Here is an 18,159-nt window from a genome sequence, read left to right on the forward strand (position 1 = left end):
TCAGCTTTGGAGTCAACACATCCTTCAATACAGATTTTCCTTCTTTCAGACCACTATTGTATTTGAGATGTTGTCATCAATGGCCTGGAGTCATATTCCTGGTGTATTTTAGAGAGTTAAGCCCTCGGGGAGGGTTACACATGGGTGACAAGTCTGATCACAGCACTGAGAGGGTCTTTGTGTGCATCTGCCCCACCAATGTCCGTCTTGGTCTATTTCTGCCCCCCTCTGACTTTCCTGTCAGTGCTTTGGCCTGTCAGGGCAGGGCGATTAAATGTCATGACCCCTTTTTCCCTCTGTGCCCTCTGAGGACCCTCCAACCCATTAACTTTCACTCAGCTTTCACTAAGATCCCTGACTTATCCCCATCACCTCTGATCTCTAACACCTGCATGAAAGACACCCAGAACCCACACAGGAGTCTCCCCTTAAAGCAGGGGCCCTGGAGCAGACAAAGCAGAGCAGGTCATTGTGAGATGATAGGAGCCTGTGTCAGCCTGTTCTCATAGTTCACAATCTATACTCATACCGAGCCAGCAGCGAGATGCAGCTTTCTAGTGACTAAGCTGCTAAAGCTTGATACGTAGATCAAATGAAAGTATTTGCTTTGACATTGACTATAGACGAGACCAAGGGCCCCATCTTGCATGAGTTGAACAACGCACAGCGCAAGAGTTGTTGCTAGTTTCAGACCAGAACACATTCCTGGGGAGTTTCCTGTCCAGCTCCTACCGTCTGAACAGTAAGGGTGAGGGGGCACTTCCTGGTTCCACGTTGCTAAAAACATGAATTATAACAAAAAGATGACATTTCCTAACATCGACTTTAAGCATTAAGTCTTAAAGTTACATAAACAAATGATGTAACGTGTCAGATTTTCACGTCACTGTATGATGATTTATGGGTTTACATCATGTAACGTAGACAAATAATGTACTTCTACATTTCTAGGTTTTGGTGTGACTGTCACCCTGAAATGGTGCTTCAGTATCCCTCATGTTGATAAATGGAAACCTCCTGAGTCCACTGGGAGGAGGAGGAGGTCCTTGCAGACCATACCAATAATCAACATACAGCTGATAAAAGGCTTTTAGTGGCTGGAAGTTTTTAAAGTGACTGCGTATGAATTATTGGGTTCTATAATTACTTGTATTGAATGTCCAAACTGGCAACCGTTTTATTCCATCACTGTTGAGTCAACACCAGAACAAATATTCAAACAACTAAGTTTTTCCTGTGTACACGTCTACAAACCAAACAAGCTTATGTGATGCATCAAGAAATTAAAAATCTGCAAAGACTTTAACCAAGATCCGGACCAAGACATTGAACCTGAGCGTACCCAGCACTGGATCTGGTCCATGCAGTGGCTGGGCTGCCAGTCGAGTCTCTGAGGGCCAAAGACTACAGAAACCACATTTAGGACATGGTAAAGGAAAGGATTGCATTGAAATAAATACTTTGAGTTTCTTTTTTTCTAAGTAAATATTTTCACTGGGGGAAAAAACCTCAGTTTGGCAAACATACAAATGGTTCCAGACAAAATTTTCCAAATGGATATGTGCATTTTTCTGAAATCTCCCAAACCTGATACTGTAGACTGAGGGGCCAGACCACCTTTTGTTTCATGTTTCACAAAACCCCCGCAGCCCCTCACCACAGCTCCGTATTTCAAGGCTGTCGTTGAATAGCCAGCAAACCATTTCCTGAAGCGCCGAGGTCGCTGGATAAATGATGTTTTCATTTGACAACCCCAGGTCGCCACTAAAGGAGGGTCTTCAGAAGCAGCCTTTTGAAATTACAGTACTGATGAAGCGTGAGAAATTACAGGCACTTAGACGTGATTTCACGAAGCACAAGAGAGCAGGGGGACCACCCCTATGCAGCTTGGGTTAGAGGGACCGATGGCAGTGTGCACACAAACACACAAACACCAACGACTCTGTGTGTGTGCAGAGCTAATGTATAAACACATCAGCACCCACACACACACACACACACACACACACACACACACACACACACACACACACACACACACACACACACACGTTTGCAGACAACTTCAACAAAGTATCATGTGACTCCTCTAATCTAATACGACCATAAAATGGACTTTGTAGTTAGACACACGAGGGATTAAAGTTTTATTCAGGAGTCGGTCATTGTTCTTCTTCACTCACTGCTTGAGTTATCCTAATGGAGATCGGCTGAGACGAGCAATGCCCAAGGGCCACTGGTCCTTCTCCACCCTTCCTGGGAATGGGCTCTTCGTCAGGATGGTTGTGGAAGGAAGCCTCTAATCTTTCTTTTTTTTTTTTTTTTTTTTTGCCTGGCCCTCTGCTAAATCAGAGCTATGCAGAGCTGGTTTGGACCTGAGCCTCCATAATGATTTATCCCCGGAGCCGCTGAAGTGGAATCATTCTCATCTTGGTTCCTCTCCTCTTTACTCCACGTCTGGGCCGTTCTCTCTGTGTGCATGTGCGACTATTCAAAGCCCCTCATTTCATTTCACACTGTTTATTTTGGAGATGTTAGACACCCGCGTGAGGTTGGATCTTTTAAAATAGCTTCCCTCCAGCATTGCACTGGTCCCAAAGATGGCAGGAGCCCCTCATTCAGTGTTGAACTTTCCTGCACACGGGAGTGTTTCCCTGCTTTTCTCCACGGCAGGAGTCCCCCCCCCCCCCCCCCCCCCCCCCCCGCCCCCCAACATGTCTGTCTGTTTGCTGTCTGCCCCTTGTTTGGATGCTGTTTGAGCCTTTGCTCTCTTTTCACAATCTCTGCCCAAAAGTGTCACTCAGCTCTAAGTTGCATTCACGCACATGTACAGAAAAGACGCTCTCATGTCTTGACGCGCTCACTGGTGGTGGGACTTCTGCTACAAGAGGACAGTTTCCACTCAACAAAGCACATCGGCAGTATTACAGCGTTCCTGTAAAGGTTGTTCAGTTACATGTCAGCTTTCCACAGCAACCTAAATGTGATAATAATTATATTTTAGAGAGTTCTCTAAAGCTCTAGAGCTTTTGTTTTTTAAATATTTGTTGAGTAGATTAATATCAATCTTCTTTCTGTCTCACTGTTTACCCTTTAAATCCTCTTGAAGACAATAGTAATGGGAAAAATCAGTTCCCCAACCCTGGGAAAAACACTTTGAAACACACCTGCACTCTCACAAAAAGCTCAATGTTTAACAACTTTTGGCTTTTTCAACCGGAGACTGTGACTCTTTCTGCTAGACTTTACCTGTTTTAACAACAGCTGGATTCTCCAGACATGACAAGGACATGGGTCCTTTACAAAGTAAGAGCTGGTGCTAAGTCCAGCCCCGAACTAGGCCTGGAAACTGTTTGGGGGAAAAGGACAAACAGATTATTCAGACAAGACTCAAAGTTTTAAAAGTGGACTTGGAAATATTTGAAACACGTTGATTCATCAAAATTCCCCCGGATCTTTCAAAGACAGACAAAGACGGTATAAATAAACTTTTTGAACAAGACTCTTTAAAGTGAAGACTTCCTGAATAATGTTAAATTCTTTCAACCAAACTCTTTCTACAAGTGAATTTGTCAAAGGTTTTTTTTTTTACAGTGACTGCATTTTAAATCTTTAGGGTTTTGATCAGATTTTTGAAAAACAACTTGTCAAAAAGAAGGAAAAAGCCTTTATGTTGTTGTTTTATCTGCACGCTATCTTAAGCTAAACGCTATATGTTTTGTTGTTTTGTTTTGGGGGTTTCCATCTCATGGTTGTGACGTCCTGGAGTGAATTCCAAGTGATTGTGGATGAAAGCAGCACCCAGGTCACCAGTCCATCACTAGTCCATCACCAGTCCATCACCAGTCCATCACTAGTCCATCACCAGTCCATCACCAGTCCATCACCAGTCCATCACCAGTCCATCACTAGTCCATCACCAGTCCATCACCAGTCCATCACCAGTCCATCACCAGTCAATCACCATCCCATCACCAGTCAATAACCAGTCCATCACCAGTCCATCACCAGTCCATCACCAGTCCATCACCAGTCCATCACTAGTCAATCACCAGTCAATCACCAGTCCATCACCAGTCCATCACCAGTCAATCACTAGTCAATCACCAGTCCATCACCAGTCCATCACCAGTCAATCACCATCCCATCACCAGTCCATCACCAGTCCATCACCAGTCCATCACCAGTCTATCACCAGTCCATCACCAGTCCATCACCAGTCCTTCACTAGTCAATCACCAGTCCATCACTAGTCCATCACAGCTCAGGCACACCTCTGGAAATGCTGCACCACTACACCACCATGCAGCCCACAAGTAAATTCAGCATTTTTTATGATGGTTCAATAATAGTCATTATTAATGCTTGAAATAAACCTCAGGTAAACAAAGGAACCTGTATAATGCTACAAAACCAGTCAAACCAGGATTTAAAACAGTGAGCTGAGCTCAGCGTTAAGAGTTGGATCATTTGGGGAGACGATGAGCGATGGTAGGAAATTACTTCTATGAATGATGGATGTTGTCAGAGATCCAAGAAGCGGGTTTGACGTCACCCAACATGATTATGTAATAACAGTTAAAATGGCTGATTATTTATGCTTTAATTCTAGGTATCCATGAATCTTTTTTGCCAAGTACTGCAACAACAAACAAAACAATAAGGAAGATTGCGCTCCTTCTCAAGGTCTAAATAAAACCTAGAAAGGTGAGCTTCTATTTTTTCAGCGGCTATGTTGAATGGTGTCAATAGCTTTAATTAAAAAAAAAACAATTCCATCTCAGGTTGTTTTTTTGTTGTTGTCTCATGCAGAACTGGAAAGTTTCCAAAATCCCGCCTGCGTGAATGTAAAAATGTTGCATGCAGTCATATTTACATTCAGTCCAATGCGAAGTGTGTTTGCTGGGAGGAAATGGGTTGCTACTGTAAGGAGAGTTACGTTTCGCCAAATTTCACAAATTCACATAAAATCTCAAATCACAATGTTTTTCAATCTTCACCAGTGGCTTTCATCAGACGTGTCTTCACCTATCTGTAAGAAAAAAAAGCTGCTTTTCAACATGAAGATTGCTTGTAGTTACCAGTGCCGTGTACGAGGAACATTTAAAGCTTGTCCTTTTTGTGCTAAGCTTTAACGGCTGCTGACTGGAGAGCTAAGCACATGAGTATGATACACAGTAGGTCTTCTCATCTCACTCTCAGCTAGAAAGCAAGTAACTGTCATTCCGGAAACATTAAAGTATGTGTTCAAAGAGCTTAATAAGAAGTCAAAGATGTCCTTGAGCTGCTCAGGCTCTGTATAATATGTGGTGTATTATCTTTACAGTAAATGGAAGGAACCTAAATTAAATTTTATGACATGTTAAGTTAGTCAACCACAGCATTTACAGTCATGCTTCAGTTGAGGTGGCGTAAACAGCATGCATGTGTTTCATTTCATACGCTGATCAGTTCACATCAAGTCTAATCTGGTGGCGAATTTAGAAAAAAAGTAAAGCGGGGATCAGAGCCAGCTCTTCCGTGCACCGCTGTGATTACTGGACCACTTAGCCCAGGCCATACATGTCTGTCTCCACTCCTTGCCCTGCTCCATGTACGCACATATATACAAAACCCATACATCAAAGCCCTACACTCAATTCCACGCAAAAGATAAACACGGGGAGCCCTGCAGATGGTCCGCTCTGGGATAAAGGTTTCTCTGTACATTCATGTTTGCCCGAGTGTTTGTGAGGCGATCTCCTGAAGCATGATGGAAAATACGAGTGTCTGTGCACTTTTTTTTCCATCTGTGAGCAAAAGACTCTTGAACGCTTCTACGCAGATATTATTCACACATGCAGGGTAACGTTTGAGCAGAGCGCCTCAGCTTTATTGGTGGAAGTTTACAGGGATATCCATGACACTCCCACTGCTCTCGAGAAGCTTCTCCACGTTATCCCAGGGCAGCGGCAGGTTAATGGGAGCCAGGTGGAGCCGCCCTGCGTTTCCTCTGACCAGGAGTGCTTGACTGACAGCGAGGTGTGACGACGAATGGCGTCGTGGCAACCCAGACTCGGGGCCCGGATGGAAACACGGCCATTCTTGAGCCACAGCTGCTTTTCTTGGCCACAACAGAGAGAGAGAGTACTTCCATCCACCTGAGACCGCTCAGTGCATGTGGATTTGGACACTGCGGTGTGTCTGGATTTTCTCTTTGGTTGCTTGTGGTTTCGCTGTGTCTTGTGGCTACACTGTTCTGCAGGTCAACTGATTTGCCTAAAGTTTTAAATAGGAATCAGCCCACAGAATAGTTGATGAATTGTTCAAACACGTTTCCCACAAGTTTTCCCAATTTATTTGATGTATGTATTTTCACGTTATTCTATACATTTGTTTCTCAGGTAAACTTTGACTATATATGGCTCAGATCAGTGAATTCACCAGTTAGATGGTTTTGCTACGCAGCTCCGGAAGATTCTGGAAATTGTGCTTTTAGTGATATTAAATCAAAAAAAGAGCCAAATCACAAAGTGACATAGGAAACAGCTATCATAGATGTAATCTGCTTGAACTCATAAATAGCAGTCGCATTTGAAATTGTAGTTGAGCAGCTTATTGGATTTACAAAGAACCAGACCTGCGACTCCACCTGTTAAAGCTTTGCTATGTTTACACTTCAAGCTGTGGCGTGCAATTGTGATTTAATGCTTTGCTCAGACGTTTTTGTTTTTTCCCTCTGGGCTGTGCACCTAATTGTTTAAGTGTTAGATCTCAGTGTGAAAATGTCATGTATCAACAAAGAGATTTCACTCGGCACGTTGTCTTTTCAAAGTCAGCATGGGGGCCACTTAACATGGCCGCTTGTAGTATCAACCCAAACCTGCTGTAATTTCTAAGGACAAGAAAACCAGAAATAGTCGACTGAAGTTTGTGTCAATGCAGAGTTAAAACCGGGATTTGAAAACACTGATATGAAAGAAGAAGAAAATTTCAGATTGTAAATATAAAGTTTAGTTCAGACTTTAATCTGAGGTGGATCTGAACAAAGACCGATTTTATGATTTTGCGTTCAGCCATGTAGTAGTCTTAAATGTAAATGTGTTTATTGATGAAATCCTGTGCAGAAAAACTGTCAACCATTATGAAGGAGGTCAGAGTAGTACTCGTGTTCAGATTACGATTTATTGGACGATGTGAAACCGTCACGTGAAACCGTCACGTGAAACCGTGTTCCACAAGGAACAATCAGTATAATTCTGATCCTCCAACATATCAAACTAATATTTCCCAAAGAGGTAATGTTTTAATGTTGAAGCTCAACTTTAAATTAGTTTTAAACAAAGGAAAAATAAAAACAAGCTTTTCTTATCCCCAAAATATTCCTATAATTAAAAATCTGTTCATCTATCAGGTTCCACTTATACAACTATAATTTAGATGCACTTTCATCTCGGAGCCATGATTGTGGCGGTGACTGCTTGGCAAAAGAACATGACACCCAGGGTGACACAGGGATTACTGGTTCTATATTTAGTTTTTATGTACATGAATATTGGCAGGACAGCTCTGTACATGTCACTCACACACACACACACACACACACACACACACACACACACACACACACACACACACACACACACACACACACACACACACACACACTCACTCACTCACTCACACACACACACACACACACACACACACACACACACACACACACACACACACACACACACACACACACACACACACACACACACAGCGATACAGTGATAATAACACAGATTCGCAGCACAGAACACATTTACAAGATGGGCTCTAGAGCAAACACTGGCTGAGATACGCATGGGAATGTCTGAACTACGACAACTTCCTCATAAAACTGGAATCTTCTCGTAACAGTTATTATTGTCATCAATAAAAACAAGCGATCAAAAAACAGAGATGAAAAGTATAAAATAATTTAAATTCCTCCTAAAACATGTGGTGAATATGCAGCAAGAGATCTGTACAAAGCGGTCAGCTGGCATGTCTCCTCCGGCCGACGTGATTTGAAACTGAAAGGTGAGACAAATATGACCGACAAAAGCAAATGTCATGCAGCAACAGAGAAACATACGAGGTGAAAGATGATCTTCTTTGAAGTTCTGCCTCCCCAGTGGCAACACGAAGTCAGGACGACAAGCCTGGTAACAAAGCACCTCACGCTATGGGCCTGCCAGGCACGCCACCATGAAATGTAAACATAAATATACAAGTTGATATCTCTCTCAACAAACAGTTCAGTCACTGCCACAGGGCCATCGGCTGTGTGAGTAGTCAGTCTGTATACACTCCTTAGTAGAATATCACTTAGAGTTAAATAAACTTATTTAATATATATATTTATAATAGATTTATTCTTTGCAGAGTCATTTAACAGTATTTCCTTGTTTTCACCAGTTTGCTCTGGTATTTCACCGAGTGACCACTGTGTCCCACCACGTAAACGTCCAGCTGGTAGGTCTTGCCCGCCTCCAGGCCGGTGATGGTTTCTGTAGTCACAGCTTTCTGCAGGTTCGGGCTGTGGAAGTACTTGCACAGGACCTTTTCTGACTTTCTGCGGGTCTCTGGTCCGGCGCACTGATTCTGTTCTCGGCGTCGCTGCTCCTCGCCATAATTGTCAGCCACCTCCTTGCGGTAAATGCAGTATTTGTTGCGGTCCTGCGTGCCCAGCCAGGCCACGGTTACAGACGAGCAGGTGCGCAGCTTGTCGAAAGCCTTGATGCGGGTGTCCTCGGGAAGGGAAGGGAAGGGTTGCTTGCTGCTGGGCCGTGTGGTGGCAAGCACCTTCAGCGTGGAGGCGCCTTTCCGGCTGCCCCGCAAGCGGATCAGGTACTTTGCTTTTGGCTTTCCCCTCAGCTGGAACTGCCGTACCCCCTCCACGTTCTGGGAGAGCAGCAGCTTGCCGTCACGCCTCACCTGCACTTGCACAGCATCCAGACACGTGTGGACGAACAGAGTGACCCTCTGGTGGGAGGAGACCGGAGCGAAGCGCAGAAACTTGCTGCCCTTTCTCTTGATGAAAACATCCGATACTTTTCCGTCTTTCAGATCCACTGTCTTCTGACGAGCTTCCTCTTTAGTGCGGGCAAAGGTTCCTACGTAAGCTGTGCTGGTGTTGGTGGCAGAATTCACAGCAAACACATCAAAGTAGTATTGTGTGTCTGGTTTCAAGTCTGACACAGTGAAAATGTTTTTATTGCCAATGCACACCTTTTGAATGTCTGCCACTTTGAGTTTGGCCGTGTACGCCCGAGAGATCTTGTTACTTGTGAGGCCCCGGTCTTTTCCAAAACCATTGTCGGAAGAAACAAAGCCAAAGTGCACAAAGTCAAACGGGCTGAAGTCCCTGCCCGGTTTCGGAGCCAGCATGAAAGCATCGTCGGTGCTCATTTTAGCCTCGGCTGCACACATACTCTTGAAATTGTGCTCCTTGTTGATCACGACACAGTACTGGATGGGCTGACCCATCAGGGAGCCTGTTGGTGTTGGCTTCCAAGCCAGAGTAACGGTGGTACGGCCCAGTGCCGTCACATCCACGCGGGGGTCGTACGGCAGCTCTGGGTAGGGCTGGTCTGACTCTGGAGTTGTGGTGGCATACACCTTGAAGTTACTGTCTTTCTCAGTGGACAATAACTCCAGCTGGTAGAGGCCAGACGGTGTGCTGGTGGCCACGTAGGACTCGACATCGTTGCCCTTGTAAGTAAAGAGCTCGGTCCCCTCGTCCACTGTCACCTGCTGCTTCTGCTGGTCAAGAGGTTCAGGCTCGCCTGAAACAAACATTGGAAAAAAGAGACAAAATATGAACTCTTTGCTTGATTTTACATTCATACTCATTGTTTTCAATTACTCAAAATCTTTCTTCTTCAGCTATCTTTTGACAGATTTTATGAAGCAGAGGTATTATGTTTAGGCTCTCCATCAATTACATTCCTGTCGATATCGTCCTCCCAGGCTGACTTCAGGGGATTTCTTCAAATTTAGCACCAATTAACTTGTTACATACTGTAGGTCAAATCAAAGGTCTAAGTCAATGTGATGACGAATGCTTGGCAGCCCGGTTCAATTCAGTCGAAGTAGACTCATTTTCTCTTGATTCAAGATGAACTGATTAGAGTTTGACAGACAAAGGTCAAGGACACTTTTTTGCAATGTTTCAAGAACTCTTAGCAATGATACCTGCTATTACATTGCTCAACACCGAACGTGAGTCTTAACAAACATTAATGTCATCTACAACTTTGCAGGTGAGCAGAGGAGCGCGACAGCCCGGTGTTAATCTAACTCCTCATCACTATTACTAAAAGAAAAACGAAAAATGTTTTAAAGCAATGAGGTCATTTTCAAACTCTGGAAGCCTCATGGAAGATTAGCCCCCCTCACATGGCAACCATGTTTTTACTCCAAACATCCCCGAAGATCACAGGCCGGCATTCACTTGGTCTTTCCGGGAAGCTGTGCTACAAAGAGGCGCCTTGTAGCTTCTACATGAGAGGGACAGTCAGAGCGCCTACTCCGGCTTTAGCAAGTAACCATAATATTGTGTTTGTAAACCCAAGAGTGTGCTCAGTGGTGTTCTAAAAATGAATGCTTGAAGATCTCCTCCCAATGGAGACATTTTGCAAAACGGTGGAGCAAAGACAGGAAGAAGTTCACAGGTCGAACTGCTCTCGCACCATGTGTCTTTATAAAGTCATTTATTCTCATTGTTCTTCCTGTTCACGATCAAATCTTTTCTTATCATTTCAGAACATTTGGATTTGGGATTTGATCTGACATGAGAGCACACACACACGCACACACACACGCACACACACGCACACACACACGCACACACACACGCGCGCGCACACACACACACATACACATGCAGTCATACTGTATATATGCTCATATCGCACATCGACTCTTGAAACAACTACTTTAGTCATCTATCAAGATCTCCAGTGCTGAAGGGACACCCTCCAGATGGAGAAAGTCTTAATGCGAGGTGGAAAACACTAAAAAGCAATGGAAAAGAGGAAGGATCACAGACACGAGTGCAGAAGGATTTACCTTAAAACACCAAGACAGCTTAAGTAAAGGGATGTAATGGCTTTGATTCAGTAGGATGACTTGAGCTGAGCTCTTCTCTGAAATTATAGCCGTCAGCCTGGGACCAGTCAGACCTCATAAGTGGTCAGACTAGACACTACGACTGTGTCTTAATTAAAACCTACCAAAACACAAAGCCTAACATCACAGTGTTGGTTAATTGTGTGTGAGAGGATTGAGATATTTCCACATAACATGTCATTAAGCTCTTCCACTGCTGCCCGATGTCAATTATACCTGAAGCCTCTCCGCTGGCCTCTTCTGGAAGCTCCTGCAGAGTTAGTTTCCACTCCAGAGGAGCATCACAAGGTGTCACAGTCACAGACAGGGGTGTGTTGTCTTCTTCCACCACAAAGTAGTACCTGTGAAAATAACAGGTCTGATATGAGCACCGGTGTTCATGACTCATCATAGTTTGACGTTCTTCTAAATAATGTGTGGAGTAAATACGTGGAGCAGGCGGCAATGCTCAAGAGCACAGTGACAGCACTCTAACGTCAGCCGCAGTCTTTCTTCTGAGCTGACAGACCTTCTCATCTATTATTTAGTTTTTACATCAACACAACAGATCATGTGACAGAGGTATGTCTGATGTTTCCTCTCTCTTTAAAGAAAGTGGCCGTCAACATGTATCATGTTCTCTTTAGTGATCAGTCAGCAGCTTGAGGTGGAACCGAATATAGACCGTTTTATTATGTCGTCCATTCGGTCTGCGATTTGTCTGCGGCGCTCTTTACCTTTTGGGCGTATCCCTGAAGAGATAACCGCTGATCTCAGCGCCATCTGGAATGACGGAGGAGTCATGGAACAGCGACTTGTCTCTGATCTGCATCTGGAAGAGTCCTTCATCCCTCGTGGGCAACTTCTGGGCCTCCGATCCCGCCCCCATCAAACCAAACAGCACCAGCAGCACCCCACTCCAGCCTTTACACTGCCTCATTCTGAAAGACAAAGCAGAATTACCAGTTTCACAGAGAACTGTTTTATTGTTATTTATTGAGGTCGCTTAGTGTCCATGTAGGAGGAATTACCTTTACCTATATGAAGTAAGTCATTGGTGAAAAAGATTGATTTAAAATATGTAATGAAACGTAATCAAACCAAAATATTGCAAAGATACCCTGAAAATTTTAATGAGTTTTTATTTTCCACAGGCATGTTTAAAACTGAAAGTCTTTCTTTGAGAATTAAAAATTCTACTTCAGTATACTGGTGGGCTATCCAGGAAAATCTGTTATAATCACTATTTTAAAACACGTGAACAAATGACCTTGAAAGATTTACTTGCTTGAATAGTTGTTCCGATAGCAGTTTGTAGTTCAAAAGTGCTTTTCCCCAGCATGTTTTTGTTACAACCCAAATTAACATTTAATTTCTAATCTTGTTCACAACACAACCACCATCTGTTGTGAAAATGTGCCGAGTGAACGAGCAAGCCAGCCCTCGCCACACAGAGAGAGAAGGGATTAGTGCTTAAACAGGAACGTGTGAAGGGGAAGACATTGCTCAGCGCTCCGGGGAACCACACCATTTCATAAATCGCTTAATAATAAAAAATCCCCAAATCCATGTCGTTTTGAGTTTTATTGAGGGTAATATAAAAATGTTGGCGGTGCCGTTTGCAGTTTGAGCTGAGGCTCGGGACTGAGGAGCCTCTCACGTATCCCCTGTCTATTGATTTTGCCCCATTGATTGCAGCTGATGGGAACACCAAATCCCTGGTGATTTAATCAGTATAATGATGGCAGATTAGCCAGATACTTTACTGCCATTTACTGCAAGCGAGATGGTGTCCTTTTAATGACCCCTTTCCCTCTCCCCTTTCTCTGCTCTTTGTCTCTCTCTATCCCTTGATCACTGTTTTTTTCATCAACCAAAAACCTATTTCACACTTTCACACACATCCTTCCCCCTTCTCATGTGCCGCCTCCCCAAACAGAGGCACAGAAGTAAAGCCAGAGAATTCCAGCCTGGACCAAACCTTCACACTACAAACTTACAGGCTTCATTGCTGCATTATCGTCCCATAAAAACACAACATTTAAAAGAAAAATCCCCTGACGGCTCCCGTCAGTGTCTCTGTCTCTGCCGGCCGCCCTCGTCAAGCCGCCAGACTTCAGAGAGCAAAAAGGAAAAGCCGCCTAAGTGGTACTTTGAGGTTTGACTCACACAGGGAGTGGAGATCCTTATCGCCTCGGCCTGTCTCATTCCACTCCAGAAACGTGTCACTTGGAACAAAGACATGTCTATTAATACCCAAAACATCGCTGAGGTGAAATGTCCAGAGTCGTTCAGAGCTGCCTTTCATTCCAACATCCCAACACCACCATCACCACGCGGACACAGCAAAGGAACCCGTCCCCACCCGCCGGCCCTGTCCACCACACGGACGTCGTTACACCGTCAAACAGCCGGGGGTTTTATCGCCACTGTCATTAGCACATTTGATGTGAGCTCCTCACATGTGACACTGCTGATTTAAACCCTGCGAGCCTTCTGCTGCGTCCACATGCATACTCGTGTCTGTATGTCTGTATACGGCATATTGCAGGAAGGTGAGATCTGAATATCAGAGCTGTTGTGTTGGGGTCAGTGTGGCTGCACGGACCGGCGCCGCGTCAACATGGATACACACACCGCCTGTGCTGGATCTGCTTTTACACGCAAGCTTCTGCCTTTCTCACGCCACAGTGTCCTTTACCAAAATAACATAAAAAAACCTGCATCTGGAACAAATGAAGTGTAATGTTTAATTAGAAAGAGAGGGAATGTACAATCGCAGCTTCTGCAGCAGATAATTTCAAGGCAAAGTCACCCACAATCGTGTCAGCGTTATTTTGTTGTTTCTTTTTATGTTTATTTAGACATTGAAAAGATGTTCACTTTCAGTGGAGATTAGTGAAACACTTTGTGTACGCCTTAATTAGCAAATCAATAGACCCGTATGGTGGGACTCAAGGACAAACAGAAGTTTATCCCACATGAAATGAGACGCTATCATCTTTCCCAAGCTCTTCTTGACACAATTACCAATAAGAATACACAGACTGCTTCAACTTAAACTCATTTGTGACCTTGCTGCACTACCATACTACTTTAGCTGTATCACCCAACTAGTTTTGACGTTATGTTTAAGTTGGGGTAAAAAAACACAAATGACTAAATTAAATTGCACAAAGTCAATCCCACATTTCAATTTAAACAGCAAAACTACCTTGTACTGCCTGAGGTGTTAAATTACTTCCAGTAAACATCCTATTGAGTCACCTCTAAGCCATCTTCACACGCAGTTGAAGTTGAGCTGTAAAGCGAGGCCAAGCTGAACTGGAAAACAGGCGGAATTAGCTCAACGCCGTTCCTTTCCTCCAGTGTACAGTATCAGTGTTGAACAGGAGAAATTACAATAAAACTACCTGCATGTCTTTTCCATTCCTACGTAGTCTGAGGAATGGCATCTCATCAATTGAATTTCAGCTTTAACAGCTTTGACCCAGCTCTAATTTGGGGTCATTACAAGCTAATTGTGTGCAATGCAATGTTCACACTTTGTCTACACGTCCTCACATGGATGCAAGCTTTTGGGCAACATCTACAAAATTAAACAGTTTTATGATTCACCGAAAATAATGGGGGGGGGGGGTTAATGACATGCAACAATACAGCTGCAACTTCCATTCACCTGATCAACTTCCACAGTTTGGGTGAGGTTTTTTTATGATACAGGCCGGACAACCTCCACGCATCCTCACTCCTGTCATGCATGTGTGCACGTATGAGCTTGTGTGTGTGTTTGTGTGTTTGTGTGCATGAAACTACCCCTGACCTCCCCTTCTTCTCCCCTCAATTAACCAGCCTCTCTCTCTCTCGCTCTCTCTCGCTCTCTCTCATTTCTTCCCCTCCAGCTCCTTGTCAAGATGGATAAGCCTCCTGCCTGCTGCCACATGGAGCTCATTAACCAAACGGGAGGGAATAAAAGACAGTTTAATTTCAACACAAATAAAGAGACATTTCAGATTCCACCCAACAAGACGCCTGGCATGAACCTGAAGCGTCTGTGTGTGTGTTTTCTTTAGGGAAGTCTGAAGGCAGATTTATGGTGGGTCCTTCGGTAGCGAGCTCCATCACGGCTGTCACTTCAGGGCCAATGCTGGGATTGCAGTGGGTGGAGAATATGGGGGGGGGGGGGGGGGGGGGGGGGGGTTGAGGGGGCTGGGAGCCAAGGATGGAACCACATGGGACCTGGACCTGTTATATAGGCAGGCCAAACCAAATCAGGTCTGGTGTTCTTGGATGACTAAACAGCCATTAATGAATTGGTAGAGACTGTGGTCAGGGCTTCCATCCAAGCATGGAGATTTTTATCTGCTGTGTATGAATGTGTGTCCGGATGTGTAAGCGTGCGTCCAAAACCATTACATTTCTCTTGCTCCACTCTGCATACGAGTATAAATCATCACTCAGGTCCTGTCTGCTCGCCATTCTCAACATCACTCACACTTTGAGCTTCTAACAGCCACATCATCACAACCACAGGCTGGCACAATAGCATCACTGGGAAGGAGAGCCCAGTTTCCTTTCCCTGTCACCCTCCCATCCCCTTCCTTGCTTCTCTATAGGCCATCCCTGGAGCTTGAGTTTAGCACTGCAAGCTGGAATGTCTCGATGAGAGCAGGGTCGGGTCGGAGGGCAGCTTTCTCCGTTAAAAAATACAAAAAAACAACACCCATTCAGACAGAGTTGAGGGTGGGGGAGTGGCTGTGGCTCTGACTGATGTGCTGGCATTGAGGCAGCTAGGGTGAGTATAGATCACAAGAGAAATGCCCCCCATGGGAAAGTCATCCACCCACCCACTGCCCATCATCTGGGGCAGGCATGCACAAGGGCCCGGCCTGTGGGAAATGAGTCAATCACCATCCTGTTAAGGTTGTGTTTGAGGAGGCAGAGCTGTTCAGCAGCTGAGTGCGAGTGGGCTCTGCCTCTTCTTGTGTCCATCTGAGGGAGCATAATGAGGGGCTTTGCAAAATGAGCGTGCCCAAGGAGGAGGAGGAGGAGGAGGAGGAAGAGGAGAGTAAGGAGCGCCTTTGGTTTGGTTATGATGAATAATTTAAAAAGGAAATAAAAACTCGAACCCTTAATCTCCCAGCGCTGACTCTGGACGTGGGACAAAAGGCTATCGAGAGGAGACTGTATATATGCAGAAGCCTGTCACTTCCCTGGACGCGCACGGCTATAGCAACACTGGCGGAATTCTTTCAGCCACAGAGTTTTCATATGCAAATTACGGTTTAGTTACGGTATGCGACGCAGACCTTCCCATTTTAAGACTTCTTCTCCTTTTTTTTTTTTTTTTTTGTTTTGTTTTGTTCATGATTCATTCTCCTGAGAAAGTAGAAAGAAGGAGCTAGTGTGGCTTCACCCCGTTACTAAATACAGTTATTCAAACCCCCGCTCCTGGTATGTCTCTCATTAAACACGACAGAGAGGCTCTCACATGGACCGGATGAAGAGCACAACTCTCAACACAACCTGAGCTGTCATTAGTCGGCTTCAAACTGGTTCAATTAGAATGAAGTCAACTGTCAAGCCAAATAAATCCACATTTTCCCCCTCCTATGCGACTGAACGTCATGTTGGAGCGCTCGGTTCAGGTCCATCCGGGCTCGTACAGGTGCGTAAAAGTACGCAATGGGAGGGACGGTGAAGCAAATCATTTACCGTAACCACAGGAACATTTTTGAATGTTGCAGAGAGAAAAAGTACACCCGTGGAGAAAATGCCTCCTTCAGAGCACAGGAAGCCAGAAATAGTATTGATAAATGGCCTTTATTGGGAGCTGTGTCACCCTGGGAGCATGGGAACTGTCGAGAGGCAGAGAAGCAGAAAAAGAGACTTTTGTAAAAGTTCATCAGCTCATCGGCGCGGTGCCGCGTGCAGTCCAAACCCCAAATAAGCCCAAAATTACTAAAGCATGCGAGTTGGGGCTTGATTGAAATGTGTTTGAAACTTTTAACTTCCCGGAGTTGTAAACCGCAAAACCTCTTCTCCTCTCTCTCTCTCTCTCTCTCTCTCTCTCTCTCTCTCTCTCTCTCTCTTTCTGGCAGACGTTTCAAAGGCTCTACTTAACACGGGGAGCCCAGCTCTGAATTTTTATGGAGCTTTTATGCATATGAAAAAAGAGGCCGAAAAGCTTCAGGAAAAAAAAGTTAAAGGAAGAAAAGGAAGTTTTATCCTAATCTCATAATTTCCTTGAAGCTCCGGATCAGACGCACTCAGCACGCCAGGAAACTCATGCAGGAGAAAAATGACAAAATCTTTTACGGCAGAGTCTCTTACCTCTTCAAATATGCAGCGACAAAGTTATCTGAAGGATGGCGCGTCTTGCTTTGAAAACCCACTCCGAAATTTCTGGATTTTCGAGAAAGAAAGAAAAAGTGCCGTAAAACTAAAGCTGACAAGGAGGAAAATGAAAACACACGCTGTCCTCTGCAGTGTCCAGTAGTTCCCTCAGTTTGCACTTCTATTGTTGCTGCCTATCAATCGGATTAGGCAGCAGCTCTGGTGCGTGTTTGCAGTTTTCTTGCGGATTTAACTGGTCTCCAGTGAGCAAGAGAGAGAGAGAGAGAGAGAGAGAGAGAGAGAGAGAGAGAGAGAGAGAGGGTATCCCGGCTGCTGGCAGTGCGTCCCTCCCCTGCCGCGCCGCTGCTATTGAAACCTCCTCTGGATTGGAGGCAAAACTGGTGCGAACTTCTTTGCTGCGCTCTGGACTCCAAGACACAGAAAGCAGCCCACTGCTGGTGACAGAGACACAGAGACACAGAGACAGGGACAACTTTAAAGTTACTCTCAGGCGTGACTGTCCTGTGGATTCCCAAGAGGAGACAAGTACACACTAATACCACATATTAAAGCCCAAAGCCTGGTGCTGAAAACAGACAGTGGGATGTCAGCTGAACGTGAACCTAACACCCGGTGGTGTTGCAGGCAGCGGGGTTCCCCCCAATCTCTTTATTTCCTTACTGTTTACTGTGATGCTCTGAG

The 18,159-nt window shown here is 44.8% G+C and overlaps 1 protein-coding gene across 1 annotated transcript; it reads right to left on the reverse strand.

Annotated features, from left to right (window-relative positions):
• Positions 1–8,261: 8,261 nt before the first annotated feature.
• On the reverse strand, positions 8,262–17,681 carry ndnf (neuron-derived neurotrophic factor). The gene is made up of 4 exons (XM_080473624.1): positions 17,455–17,681; positions 11,859–12,062; positions 11,359–11,483; positions 8,262–9,797 (listed from the first exon to the last, which is right to left on the reverse strand). The coding sequence occupies exons 2-4, from the start codon at positions 12,059–12,061 to the stop codon at positions 8,401–8,403; spliced, it is 1,725 nt and encodes a 574-aa protein (XP_080329750.1). The 5' UTR covers position 12,062; positions 17,455–17,681; the 3' UTR covers positions 8,262–8,400.
• Between the last annotated feature and the right edge of the window lie 478 nt (positions 17,682–18,159).

This window comes from Lipophrys pholis (genome assembly GCF_963383615.2).
Source record: "Lipophrys pholis genome assembly, chromosome: 10".
In the NCBI taxonomy this organism is placed as follows: domain Eukaryota; kingdom Metazoa; phylum Chordata; class Actinopteri; order Blenniiformes; family Blenniidae; genus Lipophrys; species Lipophrys pholis.

Coding starts and splice junctions, on each gene's coding strand:
- ndnf (XM_080473624.1), bottom strand. CDS start 12,061: ATGAGGCAGTGTAAAGGCTGGAGTGGGGTGCTGCTGGTGCTGTTTGGT. Junction 11,484..11,858: donor TTCAGGGATACGCCCAAAAG/GTAAAGAGCGCC, acceptor TTATTTTCACAG/GTACTACTTTGTGGTGGAAG. Junction 9,798..11,358: donor GGCCAGCGGAGAGGCTTCAG/GTATAATTGACA, acceptor TGTTTGTTTCAG/GCGAGCCTGAACCTCTTGAC.